Raw genomic sequence first — 19,305 nt, forward strand, 5'->3', positions numbered from 1 at the left:
TTGGCAGACACTAGCAGCACCCAATTATATTGCAGACAGTGGCAGCACCCAATTATAAAGCAGAAAGTGAGAGCACCCACTTATACAGCAGACAGTGGCAGCACCTAATTATTGGGCATTGGCAGCACCCAATTATAGGGCAGACAGTGGTAGCACCCAGTTATAAGGCAGACAGTGGCAGCACCCACTTATAGGGCAGACAGTGGCAGCACCCACTTATAGGGCAGACAATGGCAGAACCCAATTATAGGCAGCGGTGTAGCTAGGCGCCACGGTGCCCGGAGCAAGGGCATGCTTTGCACCCCCTCCACCCCCCCCCCTCCGGCGCCTGGGGCAAACAAGTAATTTGGTGCCCTGCTCTCTGTCTCTATGCTCCCCCCCCCCACACACACACACACCACACACATACAAAATAAATATCCACTCATGTTATGGCTCCATCTCCTCCCCCCCCCCCCCCCGTGCAATCGTGTGGGGGGCGCCATTAGGAGGTGCCTGTGCACCACTGGCACCCCCCGTGCGCATGCCTATGTACTAACTACTGCTGCCGTGGAAAGTGTCCTCCAGATTTTTGCATACCTTACCGCCTCCCCACTGCCCGCGCTGGCCGTCTGCAGGTCCTCTATATTCAAGGCAGTGTCTCTGCTACCGCCTCCTCTCCGCAGCGTGCCAGTCTGCTGCTGCCGTGCGCGATGTGACATGACTAGCGCACGAGAGGGGTCTAGTCCATGTCAAGCGCCGGGCCAGAGTGCGCATGTCTGGACGGAGTTCAGGATGCGGCCCACACGCTACATGGCGGCAGCAGACTGGTACGCTGCGGAGAGGAGGCGGTAGTAGCAGAGACGCTGCCGTGAATATAGAGGACCTGCAGACAGTCAGCACGGGTGGGGAGGGGGCAGTAAGGTATGCAAATGATCGCGGAGAAGGACACTTTCCGCGGCAGCAGTAGTTACTAAATCTCGACTTAGGCTTTCCACAGCAGGGGGCGCCCTGCAAACAGTTTGCGCCCGGAGTACAAGCTCCGCCGGAGCCACCCCAGCTACGCCTCTGATTATAGGACAGACTGTGGCAGCACCTTATTATAGGGCAGACAGTGGCAGCACGTAGTTAATGGGCAGACAGTGGTAGCACTCATTTATAGGGAAGACAGTGGTAGCACCCAGTTATAGGGCAAACAGTCACAGCACCCAGTTATAGGGAAGACAGTGGTAGCACCCAGTTATAGGGAAGACAGTGGTAGCACCCAGTTATAAGGCAGACAGTGGCAGCACCCAGTTATAGGGCAGACATACCACACACAATTATATGGTAGACAGGGCACCCTAGACTGATAGAACAGACCAGACAAGGCACCCAGCGGGATGATGACATTTTGCCTTGTTCCGGGAGCTAAGACTGGCTGGAAAACTTGAGCCGGCCTTGGATTCCGCCACAGAATGCGAAGATTGGGGCGCTCATTCTTAGCTTTTATTCTTTCTTTCTGAGCAGTGACTTTTTAAATGTAAACTGGATTTGTGTGAGTCTGCACGTAATCAGAAAAATTAGTCTCAGATCATTTCATTGAAACCAACATAACATGCATCATGGATATTAATAGTGTCAATCGCAGGGTTGGTGGTGCTCCCAGAACAAATTCAGGAAAACTCTATTATGGGGGGTTTCTGCACGAGGGTACAGGATAAAAAGGCTGACTTTTGTGTCTTTTCCGGGGCACTCTTTATTGTTTAATTAGTGTTAATTGTATTTATAACTTATAATTTATAACTTTTTGATTGTAGGCTTCTGCTTTTTCTCAACGGAGTGCTTCATGCTGAATTAGGCCCTGAGATAGTTACTTTACTTTTTTTGAGTCTCAGAGAGTAGTAAACCATACTTGTAAAAGTAAATAACCCTTTCTTCAGCCCTGTGAACTGGTCACATACTGTACAGCAGTGGTGGGGAACCTCCGGGCAGTGGGCCGTATACGGCCCCTAGAGCCAGCCTTTGTAGATTGCCCCCCCCGGCGGTTGTGCAGCGAGTCGAGTACACGGGGGAAATCTCGCGAGAGCTACCCCTGCTGCACAGTCATATTGTTTTATTTGTTAGGGAACACACACACAATTGGAAACAATGGGGACAAACCACAAAGGTAATACCAGTTGAACTTTTCCTCTGATGGAACCAGTCAATAGGTCAAAAAGAAACAAATTCTCTCTGAATAGCATTATCGTAGCCATGCCCCCTGCTGCATAATGCCAGTAACCTGCCCATTGTCATGTGTCTCATCATCGCTGCCTCCCCCCTCTGTGCCAACCTGGCTGACGCTGCTTTTGTTCAGATACAGCAGCCAGAAAGTTGTGGTATTTGCTTGCTTTATAGTGCCCTAATAATAAAGGTTAGTAATAATAATAAAATTAAAATGACATGTACAAAGGCCCTGATTCTGGTTGGCTCCAGCACCAGAGACACCGGCCGCCCGAGCGCTCGTCTCTCCCACCACCAACGATTCCCCTTGTTAACATGCAAGGGGATGTGTAACGAAACACATCCCCTCGTATGTCTCCGCAGCAGGAGAAATCATTCCAATGATTTCTCCTTCCTTCGCAAATAAAAGTCAGTGGAAACTGAGTGGTGGAAGAGTCAGTGGAAACTGATTGGTGGAAAAGTCAGTGGAAACTGAGTGGTGGAAGAGTCAGTGGAAACTGATTGGTGGAAAAGTCAGTGGAAACTGAGTGGTGGAAGAGTCAGTGGAAACTGAGTGGTGGAAGAGTCAGTGGAAGAGTCAGTGGAAACTGAGTGGTGGAAGAGTCAGTGGAAACTGAGTGGTGGAAGAGTCAGTGGAAACTATTTGTGGCTGCCGGGACGCAGACGGGACAGGCAGCTGACATCCTATGACATCAGCCACCCACCCCCAGCAGCCACCCACCCCCATGGGGCATGCCGGACGTACCCATGGGCAACCCCAGGCCCTGCCTCCATCGGCCCCCGGGCTGCCCTGATCCTTGTAAATGGCTCAGCAACTATGTAAGTCGCTGAAGCCGTTCGCAAAGGGGACCTGCACATGCGCATAAAAGACCATGCGCAGAGCCCTAAGCATCAGAACAAGGCCAAATTCACCCCATTCCTAACAAATTAGAATAAAGGCCCAAATTCTCACTATGAAAATATATTACTGCACATTCCACTGACTTTATTTTAGTGTAAGGTTTCCGACTTTCTGGCTGCCCTCTCCAGGAGAGGACAGCCAGCTCAGTATGGCAGGGGGCAGGGCCAAATCTGGGAGCAAAAATTGGCGGTGCTGGGGCAGTGAACTGGCTAGAGCAACCGTGTCATTTTAGTCACGCCCCCACCATGCAATGCCGGTATTTTATGCATTGCACTGCGGGGGCAGGGCTAAAATGACACAAATGCGTCATTCAAACCTGGGGCCAGATGCACTAACTTAAAAAGTGATAAAACGGAGAGTGATAAACAGCCAGGCAATCAGCTCCTACCAGTCATTTTTCAAACCTGGGGCCATAGGTGCCGATTCTGTGGGTGCTCAAGGGCCCGAGCACCCACGGAAATTGTTGAGCACCCACTGGGCCGAGTCCCGCTGCTGGAAGGCAATATTAACTTGCTAATTTGCAGCTGCAGCCCCCACATCGCCGGACCCGCCACCTGGGAAACAGTATGCTGGGAAGAGTGCATTCTGTCCGCGGAGTACCTGCACTGTGGGGGCATTTATGTACCTGCACTGTGGGGGCATTTATGCACCTGCACTGTGGGGGCATTTATGTACCTGCACTGTGGGGGCATTTATGGATGTGTAACTCTGTTGCCGTAATTTGTGCTCCGTAATATAAATTGGTAAATTGGTATTATTTTGTGGCCACACCCCTTCCCCATGAAGCCACTCCTCTATTTTTGTCTTGAGCACCCACCAGCAAAAACATAAATTGGCACCTAGGGCCAGATGCACTAACTTCAAAGGTGATAAAACGGCGAGTGACAAACAGCCAGCCAATCAGCTCCTAGCTGCCATGTTACAGATTGGGTTTGAAATATGACAGGTTGGAGCTGATTGGTTGGTTGTTTATCACTCTCTATTTTATCACTTTTGAAGCTTAGTGCATCTGGCCCCAAGCCTGTAACTGCACAGGTAGGATGTGATTGGCCGGTGATAAAAACCAGATACTGTATCACTTCGCCGAGCTTAATAAATCTACCCCTCAGTTTCACCTCATATTCCCCCTCACCCTGACTACTGTGGATCTTCTCTACTACCTTATTCTACAATTTAAGCAGCAGCAGCAGCAGCAGCAGCAGCAGCAGCAGCAGCAGCAGCAGCAGCAGCAGCTCCCATTTCGATTGCAATACATACACAGAGCAGCAGGTGGCAGCAGTCAGCCACAGCAAGGTCACTAAGCTACAGGAGGAAGGAGGAACAATTCTCCGTCCCACAATCCCTTCGGTCACGTGACCAGGTATTAATGCTGTGACTGTCAGTAGTACTACTACGGAATACAACAACATGTCTCAGCGGAAGGTGATCGAGCTGTTCTATGATGTGGTCTCCCCATACTCCTGGCTGGGGTTTGAGGTCTGTATGTATTTACAATGCACACTATATAGATAACTTCAATGTGTGCAACTGCCCAGGAAGCAGTAGCCTAACACCAAGCAATACATGCACTATGTACAACAGTACATACTACTACTGTGCGTATCTGTACTGGTTTATTTTCTCCTCTGCCTGTCACATTCTTTATCAGATACAGTACATGTTTATCGATATTTAAAAAAAAAATATATATATATATATATATATATTACAGGTTCTGTGGCTGATAAAAAGTTAACACCAGATGAAATGCAGCCTTGAACATCAGCCAGCTACAGAACCTGTGTAGTTTATTGGTGTCCCAGGTTAAAGGGATGGAATGGTAAAATGTATGTATATGTGTGTGTAAAAAAAAAAAAAAGAGTCACCAATAAACTTGGTGCTGCGTATTCCTGATTTATTTATCTAAGTGCCTCTGGTCTTTTTATATTATATACCGTACACAAGAAGATGGGGAAAAAGTGGAGACAGATCAGAAATATAAATCGCTAAACATACTGTAAGAAACTAGAAGAAAAAAAACCTTCATAAAAATTTTCTTAATGGAATTCTCTATTCATTCCCTTGTTTTATTGTTTATGGTAAAAACTTGGAGATTGTGTTGTTGTTTTTTGCATGTATAGCCATCACTTATGTACTGTAGTAAGTGTCCAGAACTATTGTAAAAGGGACACTGGAGAGATCCAACATTCCCCAACCACATTGTAACCACATGCTGTGCGTCCTTCCTCACACAGGCGCTGCATGTCGGCATGATGACAGATAGGGAGAACCACTTTAACATTTAATGCAGGCATGTCCAAAGTCCGGCCCGGGGGCCAATTGTGGCCCGTGGTGGCCCGTGATGTCACTTTAAGTGGCCTCCAGCCGGAAGCAGGCTGAGCATTAGAAGCAGGACATACCGTGCGTGAATGTAGAGTTGGGGCCTACAGCGAGCGCACATTACCTTGGGTGACCCGGCGCACCCATTCACACCGCCCTCTACCCAGGTCCTAGCCGGGACCTGGGTAGAAGTCCAGTTTAAAGGGACATGGCGTGTCCCATTTACACCGCCGGGGTTTTGCGGCGGTGTAAACGGGGTATTACCGAAGGGGCCATACAGAGAAGGAGGGTCAGGCAGGGGGGATATACTGTGAAGGAGCAGGCTGGGGGAAATAGATTGAATTGGGCAGAGTGGGGGACATTTAGAGAAGGGGGAGCAGGCTGGGGGAAATACACTGAATGGGGGCATAGTGGGGTTCGTGCAAGGAGCAGGCTGGGGGAAATACACTGAATGGGGCAGAGTGAGGGCGATGCAGAGAAGGGGGAGTAGGCTGGGGGAAATAGATTAAATGGGAGCAGAATTGGGGACATGGTGGGAGCAGGCTGGCGGAAATACACTAGAAGGGGGGAGCAGGCTGGGGGAAATAGATTGAATGGGGGCAGAGTGGGGGACATGCAGAGAAGGGGGGAGCAGACCTGTACTATTTACTGCAGTCAAGATCCCGGTATCACCCTTCACACTAGAGCAGGTAAAACAAATTATTTGTTCAGTCTTCTGATGTGAATCATGGTTCAGGCTGAATTGTCAGCCCCCACACATTTTCACCTCACCAAATCTGGCCATCTTTGCAAAAAGTTTGGACACCCCTGCTTTAATGAAATGGCTGCAAATGAAAAGCTATTTATTTATTGCACTACTGTTCTCATTCTCCTCTTTCACATTATTTCAGAGTGTTCGGTAACAAAAGAATTACTAATTAACAATTCAGTAAACGAAGGTCATACAATTTCACAAGTCAACGATTAAGTGACTTTAGACTTGGATAGTAATCATATACACATTCGGTGCGAACGTCAGCCGTATGTTGTTGTAATGAAAGTTGGATGTGCAGAAAATATCTCCAGCTCTTCTCTGTGGATTTATGCTGTGATTCTCTCTGTGATAGGTTATGTGCCGGTATAAGAACGTGTGGAATGTAGATCTTCAGTTGCGTCCCGGGTTCCTTGGGGGAATAATGCATGCATCTGGTATGTCACAGAACATGAAGCATGATTATTTATATAGCACACCAGTATTCTGCATCAATAATATAGTTCTGCTGTACACAGTAACATACCACTCTGGGAATAGCCAGTGTGATTCCTGCATCATGTTGTCAATACTGTATGGAATTTACATACTGGAGGTTATTCTGGTTCATTGGCTGGGGTGCGAATTCTCATCCTTGCGAGTGAACCAGATCCTGCCTTCCGAATGGTGGTATGCTGGTCCACCATTCGCATGGCGCGTACGTTCGCAATGGGTGCAAATGGATAAACATCCATGCGTATGCCACTGGGCCGACCATCGAAAGATGTGGAAGGTGCACGCATATGTAAGGTTGCTCTGAGCACCTTATATATGCATGTACGCTCATGGCGAAGAGGGCGGTGATGTCGGCTGTCCGCATGTCCATCACGGCCTCATTAGCATGAGAACGTGCATGAAAAGGCTTTCCCATATGCTAATGGGACAGCCCGCCGCCCCGCCCTCAATGATAGGTGCGTGCACCCAGCAAACTGTTTGTTCGCCGTGTATGCATGCGCATAGTGCAACATCGGACCCATGCAAATGCACACAATGCTGTGAATGGACCTGAATAATGTCCACTGTCTAGACCCTCATCGAATCCTGCATCTCCCAGAACCTCCATTCGTTACCCTGTGTCTGTGTATGAACCATTCAGCAGTATTTCCTATCTGTGGCTGTTGTCCTTGGATGATTATACTGATAACAAAGGGTAAAGTATGTTTGCTCTTTAATAGTGAATCCACTGAATTGAAATAACATGTTCTATGGTCTTCATATGTATATGGAGCGCAACAAAACTTGGAGGCTGATTCAGACTGCTCGTAGTAGGCCGAGTTCAGCCCCTTTCCCAATTGGGGGGGGTGACAGCTGGAGCAGGGGAACTCCCAGCGCTTTGTGGGTGACCCCATAAAAACACAGGCAGGTTGATGCTTGTTGGGGGTGGGCGGCTAAGGTCACATGATGTCAGTGCTTGCCCCCTTTTCGGCAGCTGAAATAAAACTTTTACTTCCAAAGGGGAGAGAAATTATTTGATGGTCGGCGTCCATTGAATGAATTCTCTCCTCTTTGGCTGCATGTGAGGGGATGTGTTCTTGTACACATCCCCTCGCATGCTAGTGGGGGGGGGGGGGGCGCTGCTGACCTGTTCGTGAGGCTGGGAGTATACGAAGCCTAGCAAACAGGTCTGAATCAGGCCCTTGGTGTGTATGAAAGTCAAAGCAGCTGCATTGTAGCACATACAGTTTGGCTCTCGGGCCCATTTATCAAACAGTATTTGCGGCTAAATCGGGGGGGACCGCATCCCTGCTGCGATCCCCCCTGCAGCGCTACCGGCCGCATCCCCCATAGGTTTCTATGGGGGATGCGAAGCTGCCCGATGTATCAACATCGGGCAGCCAGGCTTTGCATCCCAGGTTTATCGCCATTTTGGAAAGGCGATAGCCCATTGTAGCCTATGGCTATGGGATCGCACTGCCGGCGGGGGCAGTGCGATCAGAGGTGTCAGCGCATAATCGTGCATGTGCAAACCCCCCGGCTTCCAGCGCTTTGCGCTTTCAGAGCCCTGTCCCTGCGCCCTCAGGGATGATACAATATTCCACTCAGATCGCATTGTAAATGCAATCATGATAAATGGGCCCCTCAGTCACCCACAGATATACAAAGTGTTGTACAGCAAATAAATTTTGCAGTCTCGTGTGACGTAAGGTGCCCGTACACTTACGCGACTTCTTGGAGGGGGAATATACAGTAGCATAAAAATACCCTTGAACCACTGGCAGCTTCCCAAGCAGCCGGATCCCATATAATACATCATGTGCAGTCCTTTTGCATACAATGTATCGTATGCAATCCCAGCAAAGGCTGAGGGACCCCATACATCTTTAGTGCAGTCCTTGTGATCTCCAGCTCCGATCCGATGGGACCACGGATCATAACCGGAGTGGAGACGCATGCGATTTTACACTTTACATCCTATTTATCAAACAGATCCATCAAAATCTGATGAAAAGTGCCCATATCACGCTAGCAGTAATATAAGTATCCGTGGAAGTCGAGTCTTACAGGACCTGATACATCTAGAAGGGCTGTTTGGAGTGACTACAGGAACAGTGTGTGTGGACACATTTCTATACTGTGTTTGTATAATAATATCTGGAAAACTGTGATTCTTTTCTGATACAGGTAACAAAGCTCCTGCCATGGTCCCCAGTAAAGGTGCTTACATGGCACAAGACACGGACAGACTGTCTAAATTTTATCAGGTTCCTCTCCACCAACCAAGTGATTTCTTCAATGTTGTCATAAAGAAAGGTCAGTCTGTATATTGAGCTGGAATATATTTGTGCCTTAGGTTAGGGACAAGGTCCGTGTTTTGTTTTTAAAGCAACATGTTAGTAGCAGTTGGCTTCAAACGGCTTCAATGTTAGTTTAGAAAACCAATTTCCAGAAATGTCCTGTTTACTGTTTCAAAATGATGATACCATTAAGCAAGTGCTGTATCTAAAGATGCCCATACATGGTACAATTATTGTATGCAATTTGGACTAGATTGCATCGCATTGCATATGTTTTGCAATGCAATGCTATGCAATCTAGTCCAAATTACATACAATAATTGTACTGTGTATGGGCACCTGATGGACATGTAAACTAGTTGAGTGTTTTGTGTATACTGTATACAGTATTCACATTTGCTGTTTTTGTGGACTGGGTGTTCCTTGTATGGTATATCTACTACATAGTATGAGCCCCAGAAGACTAAAATAAATGTTGTTCTACTAAACTAGCTTTACATTTGTATATTGCCAGCTTTTATTTTTAAATAAAGCGGGGGGATATTTCTGTCGTAATTGATAAATGGACATAGTAAGTGCTCCATTTAGTTACTGTGTGCACTTTACACATCAACATTATTTATACTGCAGTACATGCGGATGACCAGCAGATGGGATGCCTGAGTCTGAAGATCGACACCGGCATCCCATCTGCCCAATGACGAGTCTTGACAGGGGGTACGGTAAGTATACTTACCTTCTGCCTGCCCCCTAACACACCATTCCGCAGCCTAACCCAGTGATTCTCCACTATTTTTCAACTCACGGCACATCAAGCAAGATTTTAAAATTGCCAAGGCACACCATCAAACCCCACTGGGAAAACCCTGTTGACACCCACAGGAAAAAAAAACATTGGCCCAGATTTGAAAAACAATCGCACTCGTCACCCCTAGTAACAAAAATAAAATACATTGGCCCTCACATGAAAACAAGCGACCAGTGAATAACAGTTGAACTGGTGGTGGTGGCAGTAAACTGGTGTGGACAACCCTGCCCATACCTTCCAAACCTGCACCCTAACCCTTACCCCATAGCCTATTCCCCAATGCCTCTTCTTAGTGCATAACTCTAACCCTCCCTCTCCTGCAGCCTAAACCTAAGCTTCCTCTCCCCCTAACCCACTGGCATCTGTATTCTTATCGCATCAACCTGTACTGACTCAAGTGACCATAAGATTCCTATCTTACGGTAACCAATGATTTCTCTTCCTCCATGCTCCGTTTCCTCTGTAACATGTCAGAGTGCATTTCACAGGGAGCCTGTCGGCCATGCGTTTTGTCACTGCTGTTCAGATGTCACATCCAGAATTCCTAGAGTCAGTTTCCCGGGAGCTGTGGGTGCGGATATGGTCTGAGGTTGGTGTTACTTTGTTTACCGGAGTCTTCCTCTAACTATAGATGCATCCTCTTTTATGTAGTCTCTGCCTAGTCGCAACATATAGCGTGCATGAAACTCGCCTGCGACGAGTGTCTTTTCTCCCCCAAAATGTGTCTTCTTAACATGCGGATAAGCTGCACAAGCAGACTTTGCTGATAAAAATGATATTGCGGCTTGTAAAGTAGAAGATCAAATGCAGATACAGCCTCAGTTGCACACAGAATATACACATGCCACATATAGGGCCGGATGTATTAAAAGACATTGCCGCCCTTCGCTAATATATGCGGCTGACATCGCGGTGCGGTGGCGGAGAACCCCCCGCGATACCTGTGCTGTGGTGTGCGGGGGGTCTCCGTCATCTCCCTGCCGCCTGCTTCTCCCCTCACGCCAGAGACAGCTAAGCAGGCTGTCCCCGGCGCCTTCTCCTCCCTCCTGCAGCCGGAAGGACGGCCGGCTGCTTTACTAGGGGGAGGAAGGGCTTACCTTCCGGGTCCAGGAGGACCTGGACTAAGTTAAGCCAGAGGGAGGGGGACAGGGGGGTTGGCGGGTTTGTGGCGGAGGCGTTGGGTGGCGAAAAGAAGCCCATAGGCTACTAAGCGGTATTGTGGCGGCGGGGTTTTAATACATATGAAAATGCTGTAAAATGGGGGTTTTACCGCATTTTCCCCTTAGTACATCCCGCCCATAATGTTAATGAGCAGAGTTAGTCTGAATATTGACGGCATCCTGATCGTAAGTATGTGGGTTGGCATTAGGCAGAGAGGGGTGGTGGTGTTGTTAGGCTTAGGCACTAGTGAACATTAGGCACTTAGAGCTTAGGTTGCGTGATAGGAGGGTTAGGCTGGGGGCGAACAATGTGGGGGTTAGGCTGTATGAAGGGAGGGTTAGGCATTTGCAGGGAGACCGTAAGTATATTTGCCGTACCTCTGTCGGGATTACCTCCAATGGAATGCCGGCGTCCGTATGCTTACCACCTGGCATCCTGTCCACCGCTCATCCGTATGTATTACATGATGTGAATAAGACGTTTCCGGGAGAAAGATGCATGAAAAGACTCTGTTAGTGAATGCAGTTGTTACTAGGCGCAACCAGAAGGGCTGTCTATCGTGACTGCAGCAATGATGAAGGAGAATACATCTGTACATGCTCTATCATTCACATTTATACAGTAGCTCACTATAAAATATATGTACATTTCTGATGTTCTTGTGTTCCAACAGGATAAGGATATTACAGAACCAGAGAGTATACTGGAGGTAATAATCATCACACTAACTGCAAGTGCTGCATTTAGTGGCATTAACAATAATTAATAGATTATTTATTTATAGGGCACTTGGCTGCTTTTCAATATGTTTTCCATCCTGTGTGATCATATGCTCTGTACTCTTGCAGGCTGCTAGAAAGGCCGGGATGCCGGAAGAACAGGCTAAGCAGGTGCTGAGCACAATATCTTCCCCAGAGGTTAAGAACCAACTGAAGGAGACTACAGATAAAGCTTTGGCTTATGGGGTAAGCACTGATGAGCGGGATCTATCGAGTGATCGTCTTAGGTCCCATTTAAACGTCATGTCCTGTTGCTGAGTCGCTCCCAGCGGTACGGTATATATTGGTATTTGTCTGTTTTATGCCAATGCTGCTACATCCTCCTTCCCTTGTGTACAACTGTGCGGGTAAATGTGCAATCTCTGAGATGCCAATTACACACAGTAATACCCATTGAAGCATCTTTAGATGCCACCATAAGTCGCGACATTGAAAGATGCCCCAGCTCTATGGCAGGTACAGTTTCTCCACCTGACTATGAATTTTATGTCTGTGGCTGCACGTCAGGGTACCTACCCGCATTCACTGGTGTGTTGTAAAATGGACCATGCGTGTAATTCTAGCCACCGCCCATCAGTTTCCCCCTGATACCATCTGCCTCATTCACAACAGCGCCTATGTGCATACACTCTGCATATACAGTACAAACAGTGCCTTGCAAAAGTATTTTTCATGTTTTGTTGCCTCACAACCTGGAACTAAAATGGGTTGTTTGAAGGTTTGCATCATTTCATTCGCAGAACATGCCAACAAATAGGACAAAATAAGTAATGGCTTTTTTTCTGGCCACTGTTGTATAAAGCCCAGCCCTATGGAGTGTACGGCTTATTGTGGTCCCATACGCAGATATACCAGTCTCTGTTGTGGAACTGTGCAGCTTCTTCAGGGTTACCTTTTGGTCTCTGTGCTGCCTTAACGACGATTAATAACCTCCTTGCCCGGTCTGTGAGTTTTTGTGGGCGGCCCTCCCTTGATGATGGTTGATGGTGCTCTGAGGGATCATCAAAGATTTGGATATTTTTTTTAAACCCCTCCCTGACTTGTACTTCTCAACAACTTTGTCCCTTTGACCTGTTTTGAGAGTTCCTTGGTCTTCATGGTGCGATGCCTCTTGCTTAGTGCAGCCTCTGGGGATTTTCAGAAAAGGCGTGTTTATACTGACAGATCACGTGACACTTAGGGGGGTATTCAAACACAGTCGTGCTCCCGCAGCCATCTCCCGACGGGGGAGATGGCTGCGGGGCCCTATTCAATGCTGTCTTCCCCGACAGCATTGAACAGGGTTTCACCGCAGAACGAGCCCGACAGCATAAGCTGTCGGGCTCGTTCTGCCGAGAAAAGCCGGAAATAGGCGAGCTCCTGGCCGGAGCTCGTCTATTTCCGTCATCAACTCGCGGCCACGCCCCCTTCTCGCCGCTCGGCGGCCGGGACATTGAATCCCGACCGCCGAGCTCCAGTCGAGCCAAGCGAGAACGGGACAGGGGCACGGCTGTCGAGCTTGCTCGACAGCCGTTCCCCTGACATTGAATACCCCCCAAAGATTGCACACAGGTGGTCTTCATTTCACTAATTATGTGACTTCTGAAGATAACTGGTTGCACAAGAATTTTTGAGAAGCTTCGTAGCAAAGGGGGTGAATACATATGCTCATGACAATTTTCAGATTTTTATTTTTTTATAAGATTCTTTCAATCTTGGGTTACGGCTGTCGAGGTGGCGCGACAGCCATGACCCTGTCCTGTTTTGCAGGCGGGATTCAATGTCCCGCCTGTAGCTGGACAAGAAGGGGGCGTGGCTGCGAGCTGTGGCCAGGGAGGGGTGAGCTGCAACCAGGAGCTCGTCACTTCCCAGCTGTTCTCAGCAGAATGAGCCCGACTGCTTGTGAAGTCGGGCTCGTTCTGCCGAGATCCCCTGTTCAGTGCTGTCAGGGAAGACAGCATTGAATAGGGCCATGCAGCCATCTCCCCTGTCGGGAGATGGCTGCGGGAGAGTGAATACCCTCCTTAGACTTTTTTGTGCAGATCCATCACATAAAATTCATATAAAAAAAATAAAAAATTACAGGTTGTAATGTAACAAATCTGTAAAAAGTCAGGGGTGAATACTTTTGCAAGGCACTGTATTTTGGCTATTTGGATTTGGCACAAATTTGCACAACTGCATGAACATGTAGCGGTTCTGAATCAGATTCTATATATTTTGACAAAAGAAAAATTGCAGGAGCCAAGTGTTGTCCTGTTCCCCATAAATATATATTTATGGTTCCACAAATCCTTCCTTCAGTCCATCCAGCAGTACATTTGTCTCTGTGAGCATTCTGTATTTACTTGTTGCTTCCACTTTGTAGCCTCGGTATTTTGTGTTTTTACAGTCTGTGCTGCCTTATTAGAATTAGGTTATTTATACAATTAGACCTAATTATTGTAACTGTTGACCTCATATGGGCTTGTCTTTTGTCATAGAGGGGTAGATTTATAAAGCTCGGTGAAGTGATAAAGTGTCTGGTTTTTATCAGCTCCTACCTATCATTTTTCAAACCAAGCCTGTAACTTCACAGTTAGGAGCTGATTGGCTGGTGATAAAAACCAGCCACTTTATCACTTCACCAAGCTTAATAAATCTACCCCTGAATTATTTAAGTCGATTTTAAATAACTTCCTGTGGGGAGTCATTACACTGATTCAGGCCACACCCAGGTGTCACCCTCCGAGAGTCACACTTCATTGCCAACTCCTCCTCCGTGACCCGAGCCCCACAGGGTGCTGCTCTGTAATATTATGTGCGTGACCCAGGTTCTGTCAAAGTGTAGGAGCTGGCACTGCAGAGTCACTGGCCACGGGGTGCAGCCAAGCATCTCTGGACCCCTGTAGCAATAAAAATGGGATGTGAGGCCACACCCCTTACCGACAAGGCCACGCCCCATTTCACACTAGATATTTAAACAACGGGTGTCATTTCCTGTAGGGACGCTGCTGATAACTTCTTAATTCTCTTGGCAGCCTTGTCTGAAAGAGAGTAAGATAAATACAATATTTGCTGTACACACAGAACAATGGAAAGAGAAATGTTATTATAGGTGTAACAGGTAATGCTGAGAACACTTATTAGTGTGCGCTCTTAATCTGATATTTATATGTTGCACAAATCACTATATTTTTATTATAGCTGATCATTATTTTACTTTCTTCTGCTACTGTATTACAGGTTTTTGGTATGCCTTCTATTGTGGCTCATATAAATGACAGGCCCCAGCTGTATTTTGGATCTGACCGCTTTGAACTTTTAGCGCATGAACTTGGTCAGTAACAAAATTTCTATCTATTTATCTGTCAACAATATGTTTAGGTAATAAGCCATAAGCTATTATTTTGATATTACAGTCAAAAATGGTTAAGTGGGATTTCAAGAGACGGTACATTTAGGGGGGTATGCAATCGCTGTCGTGCTCCCGCAGCCATTTCCCGACGTGGGAGATGGCTGCAGGGCCCTATTCAATGCTGTCTTCCCCGACAGCATTGAACAGGGTTTCTCCGCAGAACGAGCCCGACATCACAAGCTGTCGGGCTCATTCTGCCGAGAAAAGCCGGAAATAGGCGAGCTCCCGGCCGGAGCTCGTCTATTTCCGTCCTCAGCTCGCGGCCACACCCCCTTCTCGGCGGCCGGGACATTGAATCCCGACCGCCGAGCTCCAGTCAAGCAAAGCGAGAACGGGACAGGGGCACGGCTGTCGAGCTTGCTCGACAGCCGTGCCCCTGACATTGAATACCCCCTTTGTCTCACTTACTGGTATCTCAGTTATCCGGTTTCTCTCTTATCCAGGTTCAAGAAGTGTTTGTTCTCACTCTGGCAGGTTCAAACAGAAGTGCTTAAATGCTAAATAAAAATATGTACATCATGTTTGATTTCCATGTCCCACTCCCTTCTAATTTCGGAAGTGGAGACTTGTACTAATCCCAGGTACAGTGGTCCTAAAGGCGGACGTCTCATTTATAGAAGGTAGTGAACCTCTTACAGAAGTTCTAACAACAGTTGTATTAGGTGGAAAAAAATCAGCCTCTATTAAAGAAGTTTGGCAGCGGATTTAGAAAATAGAATAAATATTGAACCTGTTGAGAACTAGTTTCCAGCCCATCAATATGATGTAACAACATAACAGTATTGTCAGCACCAACAGCTGTGTCTGCTTGAACAGAACATCGCTTGATTTGCTCAGGTAGGCACCGTCCAGTGCACAACACTTGAATTTTCCACCATAGAAGGTGAGGAGCAGTTTTAAGGTACAATGGGGAGATGTTGTGGAGCAATGTAGATTGCTCAGCACACAGTCTGGTGACTGGTGAATAATTAGATTTATCCAGCATGCTGGATCTTAATCGCCGGTTGATAATGCCGCCGTTCGCTGTCGCTATGGCCCATTCACACAGTGACGTAGGTGTATTTTCTAAGCAATCTAGCAAGATCGCTTAGAAAATGCCCTGAAATCACACCATGTATAGGCGCCATTAGTCTTCGCATAAATGACACCTCTGATAAGTATATAAATATAGATAGATAGAGAGAAGTAATGCTCGGCACTCCACTTAATAAAGATGTCCAACTTGTGCGGTGCTCCGGTTCCCAGATAGGGATGTTTGAAGATGCAGGCACTCGCAACATCCAGCCAAAAGCAACTGGAAATAATGAATCCCACACGGGTATGCTTAGCCTAAATATATATATATATATATATATATATATATATATATATATATATCCAAGAATATGTAATATAATGTACAGAAAGTTTGTGTTCACTACATTTTAACAGCTAAGTTGTCACCCTGGGTGTATCTTTATATGATGTCAAAAAAACCTTAAGAAATTAAAACAAAATTGCAGAAGAGAAAGTTCTCATACATTGTAATATAAGCTATATTCTAATATAGAATCCTTGTTGGTTTAGTGCTGCGCTCCGCCCTTTTTATGGTTGAAATAAATGTAAAAATAAATGAAGAATAAACCGTGGGTGTTAATTTAAATAAAATGAAGCTTTACTGGTAATTTTAAGGTGAATGAATGATGCTAATAATCAGTACAATGATTCAATTAGTCCATCAATAAGATCAATCAAGTGAAGTAAAACAAAACAAAACAAGAAGCCAAAAACCAAAACAACAAAAACAAAAAAACAACAAAAATAGGGATCAGGGACTCGGTATTTTAAACGGAGTTTGATTCCTGTTATAATGTCCTGTTTGGGATTTCTGTGTGTTCTATGCACAATCACAGAACAAGAATGGTTACTTGAATGAATAGGTATACCAAAACAAAACCAGAGTCGTGATCGCTGATGTGCATACACGTTACTGGTGGCTTGTGTGAGCCGGGTTGATCCCGGTTACAATCTTGGTAGTGTCAGTGTGTCAGAAACGGCGTCCCGTTAGCTGACAAAGTCTGAGGGTGTACACAGTCCTTTTAAAAGTGAATCTTCAGGTACCTCTTTCGCATTGGTGGTCAGCGGCGCCCGGTTTTCGGGGGAAAGTGTTTGCCTGATGCCGCAGGTTGCCCGGACTTCTGGAGGCTCTTAGTGGGACCGCTGGCACTCGGGGCTGCGCGTTAACACTGCTCCCTGTGCTGCGGTACACTCACTGTGAAGTCTCCCTGTCTCGGAGGTTTACAGGACACCGCCACGGATACCGATGTGGTCCGCGGCTGTGCCTGCTTCACCTCTCTACGGGTTCCCTGCACCAGTGGGCTATCCTCTCCCTGTACTCACCTCTGCTCTCGGCGGCCTCGGTCCCACGATGTAACTGACGTTCACAGTCTGGCGTGTGCACAAGCCGGCTGTCAGCGTCTCTGCTTCCAAAGTCCTGGCGTCTCAGCCTGTTAGAGGGATCTGTTTACAATGTTGGGTCAGTTGTTCCTCCAACGCGTTTCAGCTACCATGTAGCCTTCTTCCCATGGAGTCCTGCAACGGTGGCAGCAGTGCTGTGGAAATTGCCAGATACTGTTTGCAACACTGAGCATGCCCGCAGGTGTCCTGCGGGCATGCTCAGTGTTGCAAACAGTATCTGGCAATTTCCACAGCACTGCTGCCACCGTTGCAGGACTCCATGGGAAGAAGGCTACATGGTAGCTGAAACGCGTTGGAGGAACAACTGACCCAACATTGTAAACAGATCCCTCTAACAGGCTGAGACGCCAGGACTTTGGAAGCAGAGACGCTGACAGCCGGCTTGTGCACACGCCAGACTGTGAACGTCAGTTACATCGTGGGACCGAGGCCGCCGAGAGCAGAGGTGAGTACGGGGAGAGGATAGCCCACTGGTGCAGGGAACCCGTAGAGAGGTGAAGCAGGCACAGCCGCGGACCACATCGGTATCCGTGGCGGTGTCCTGTAAACCTCCGAGACAGGGAGACTTCACAGTGAGTGTACCGCAGCACAGGGAGCAGTGTTAACGCGCAGCCCCGAGTGCAAGCGGTCCCACTGTAAGAGCCTCCAGAAGTCCGGGCAACCTGCGGCATCAGGCAAACACTTTCCCCCGAAAACCGGGCGCCGCTGACCACCAATGCGAAAGAGGTACCTGAAGATTCACTTTTAAAAGGACTGTGTACACCCTCAGACTTTGTCAGCTAACGGGACGCCGTTTCTGACACACTGACACTACCAAGATTGTAACCGGGATCAACCCGGCTCACACAAGCCACCAGTAACGTGTATGCACATCAGCGATCACGACTCTGGTTTTGTTTTTTGTTTTGGTATACCTATTCATCCAAGTAACCATTCTTGTTCTGTGATTGTGCATAGAACACACAGAAATCCCAAACAGGACATTATAACAGGAATCAAACTCCGTTTAAAATACCGAGTCCCTGATCCCTATTTTTGTTGTTTTTTTGTTTTTGTTTTGGTTTTGTTTTTTGGCTTCTTGTTTTGTTTTGTTTTACTTCACTTGATTGATCTTATTGATGGACTAATTGAATCATTGTACTGATTATTAGCATCATTCATTCACCTTAAAATTACCAGTAAAGCTTCATTTTATTTAAATTAACACCCACGGTTTATTCTTCATTTATTTTTACATTTATTTCAACCATAAAAAGGGCGGAGCGCAGCACTAAACCAACAAGTATTCTGTAATAAAACCCAGCGGATTAGTCATCCGTTAAGTGCGGCAGCTAGCCCAAGGATTCAGTGCGCAGGTGCAACCCCCGATACTGTATATTCTAATATACAATATATCTCATATCAAATTTTTTCTTGTAGGTGAACAATGGCTCGGACCAGTACCTCAAAAACCCAGACTGTGACACATCAAAGAGAGGGAGACATTGGCACGAGGTTGAGGTTATGGACAGACTGAAAGCCATCTGTGTATTACAGGATGAGATCTACTGAACTGATAAAACTGCAATAATATGTGATTAAAGTATATCATTATGTGATGTATTTTGGCACAAAATATATAATTGGCTATAATATAGCCACCGGTAAATACAATAAATGAAACCTGCACAGTAATTGTTTCCAAACGATAAATCACAGGTTTAATCCAAGGCTGCAACCAGAGATTAGGAACATCTGTTATAAACTATATCTGCCACTAACACTAATGTTAATAAATTCAGTTTGCATAGTCTGA

General features: G+C 46.8%; 1 protein-coding gene across 1 annotated transcript; it reads left to right on the top strand.

Annotated features, from left to right (window-relative positions):
* The first annotated feature begins 4,405 nt into the window (after positions 1–4,405).
* On the top strand, positions 4,406–19,305 carry LOC146009104 (glutathione S-transferase kappa 1-like). The gene is made up of 8 exons (XM_083149162.1): positions 4,406–4,561; positions 6,511–6,592; positions 8,817–8,945; positions 10,226–10,326; positions 11,572–11,607; positions 11,747–11,863; positions 14,882–14,975; positions 18,930–19,305. The coding sequence occupies exons 1-8, from the start codon at positions 4,493–4,495 to the stop codon at positions 18,971–18,973; spliced, it is 672 nt and encodes a 223-aa protein (XP_083005288.1). The 5' UTR covers positions 4,406–4,492; the 3' UTR covers positions 18,974–19,305.

The sequence above is a fragment of the Crinia signifera genome, chromosome 6 (genome assembly GCF_055691185.1).
Source record: "Crinia signifera chromosome 6, ASM5569118v1, whole genome shotgun sequence".
Taxonomy (NCBI): domain Eukaryota; kingdom Metazoa; phylum Chordata; class Amphibia; order Anura; family Myobatrachidae; genus Crinia; species Crinia signifera.

Coding starts and splice junctions, on each gene's coding strand:
- LOC146009104 (XM_083149162.1), top strand. CDS start 4,493: ATGTCTCAGCGGAAGGTGATCGAGCTGTTCTATGATGTGGTCTCCCCA. Junction 6,593..8,816: donor GGGAATAATGCATGCATCTG/GTATGTCACAGA, acceptor TTTCTGATACAG/GTAACAAAGCTCCTGCCATG. Junction 10,327..11,571: donor GGGTGCGGATATGGTCTGAG/GTTGGTGTTACT, acceptor GTGTTCCAACAG/GATAAGGATATTACAGAACC.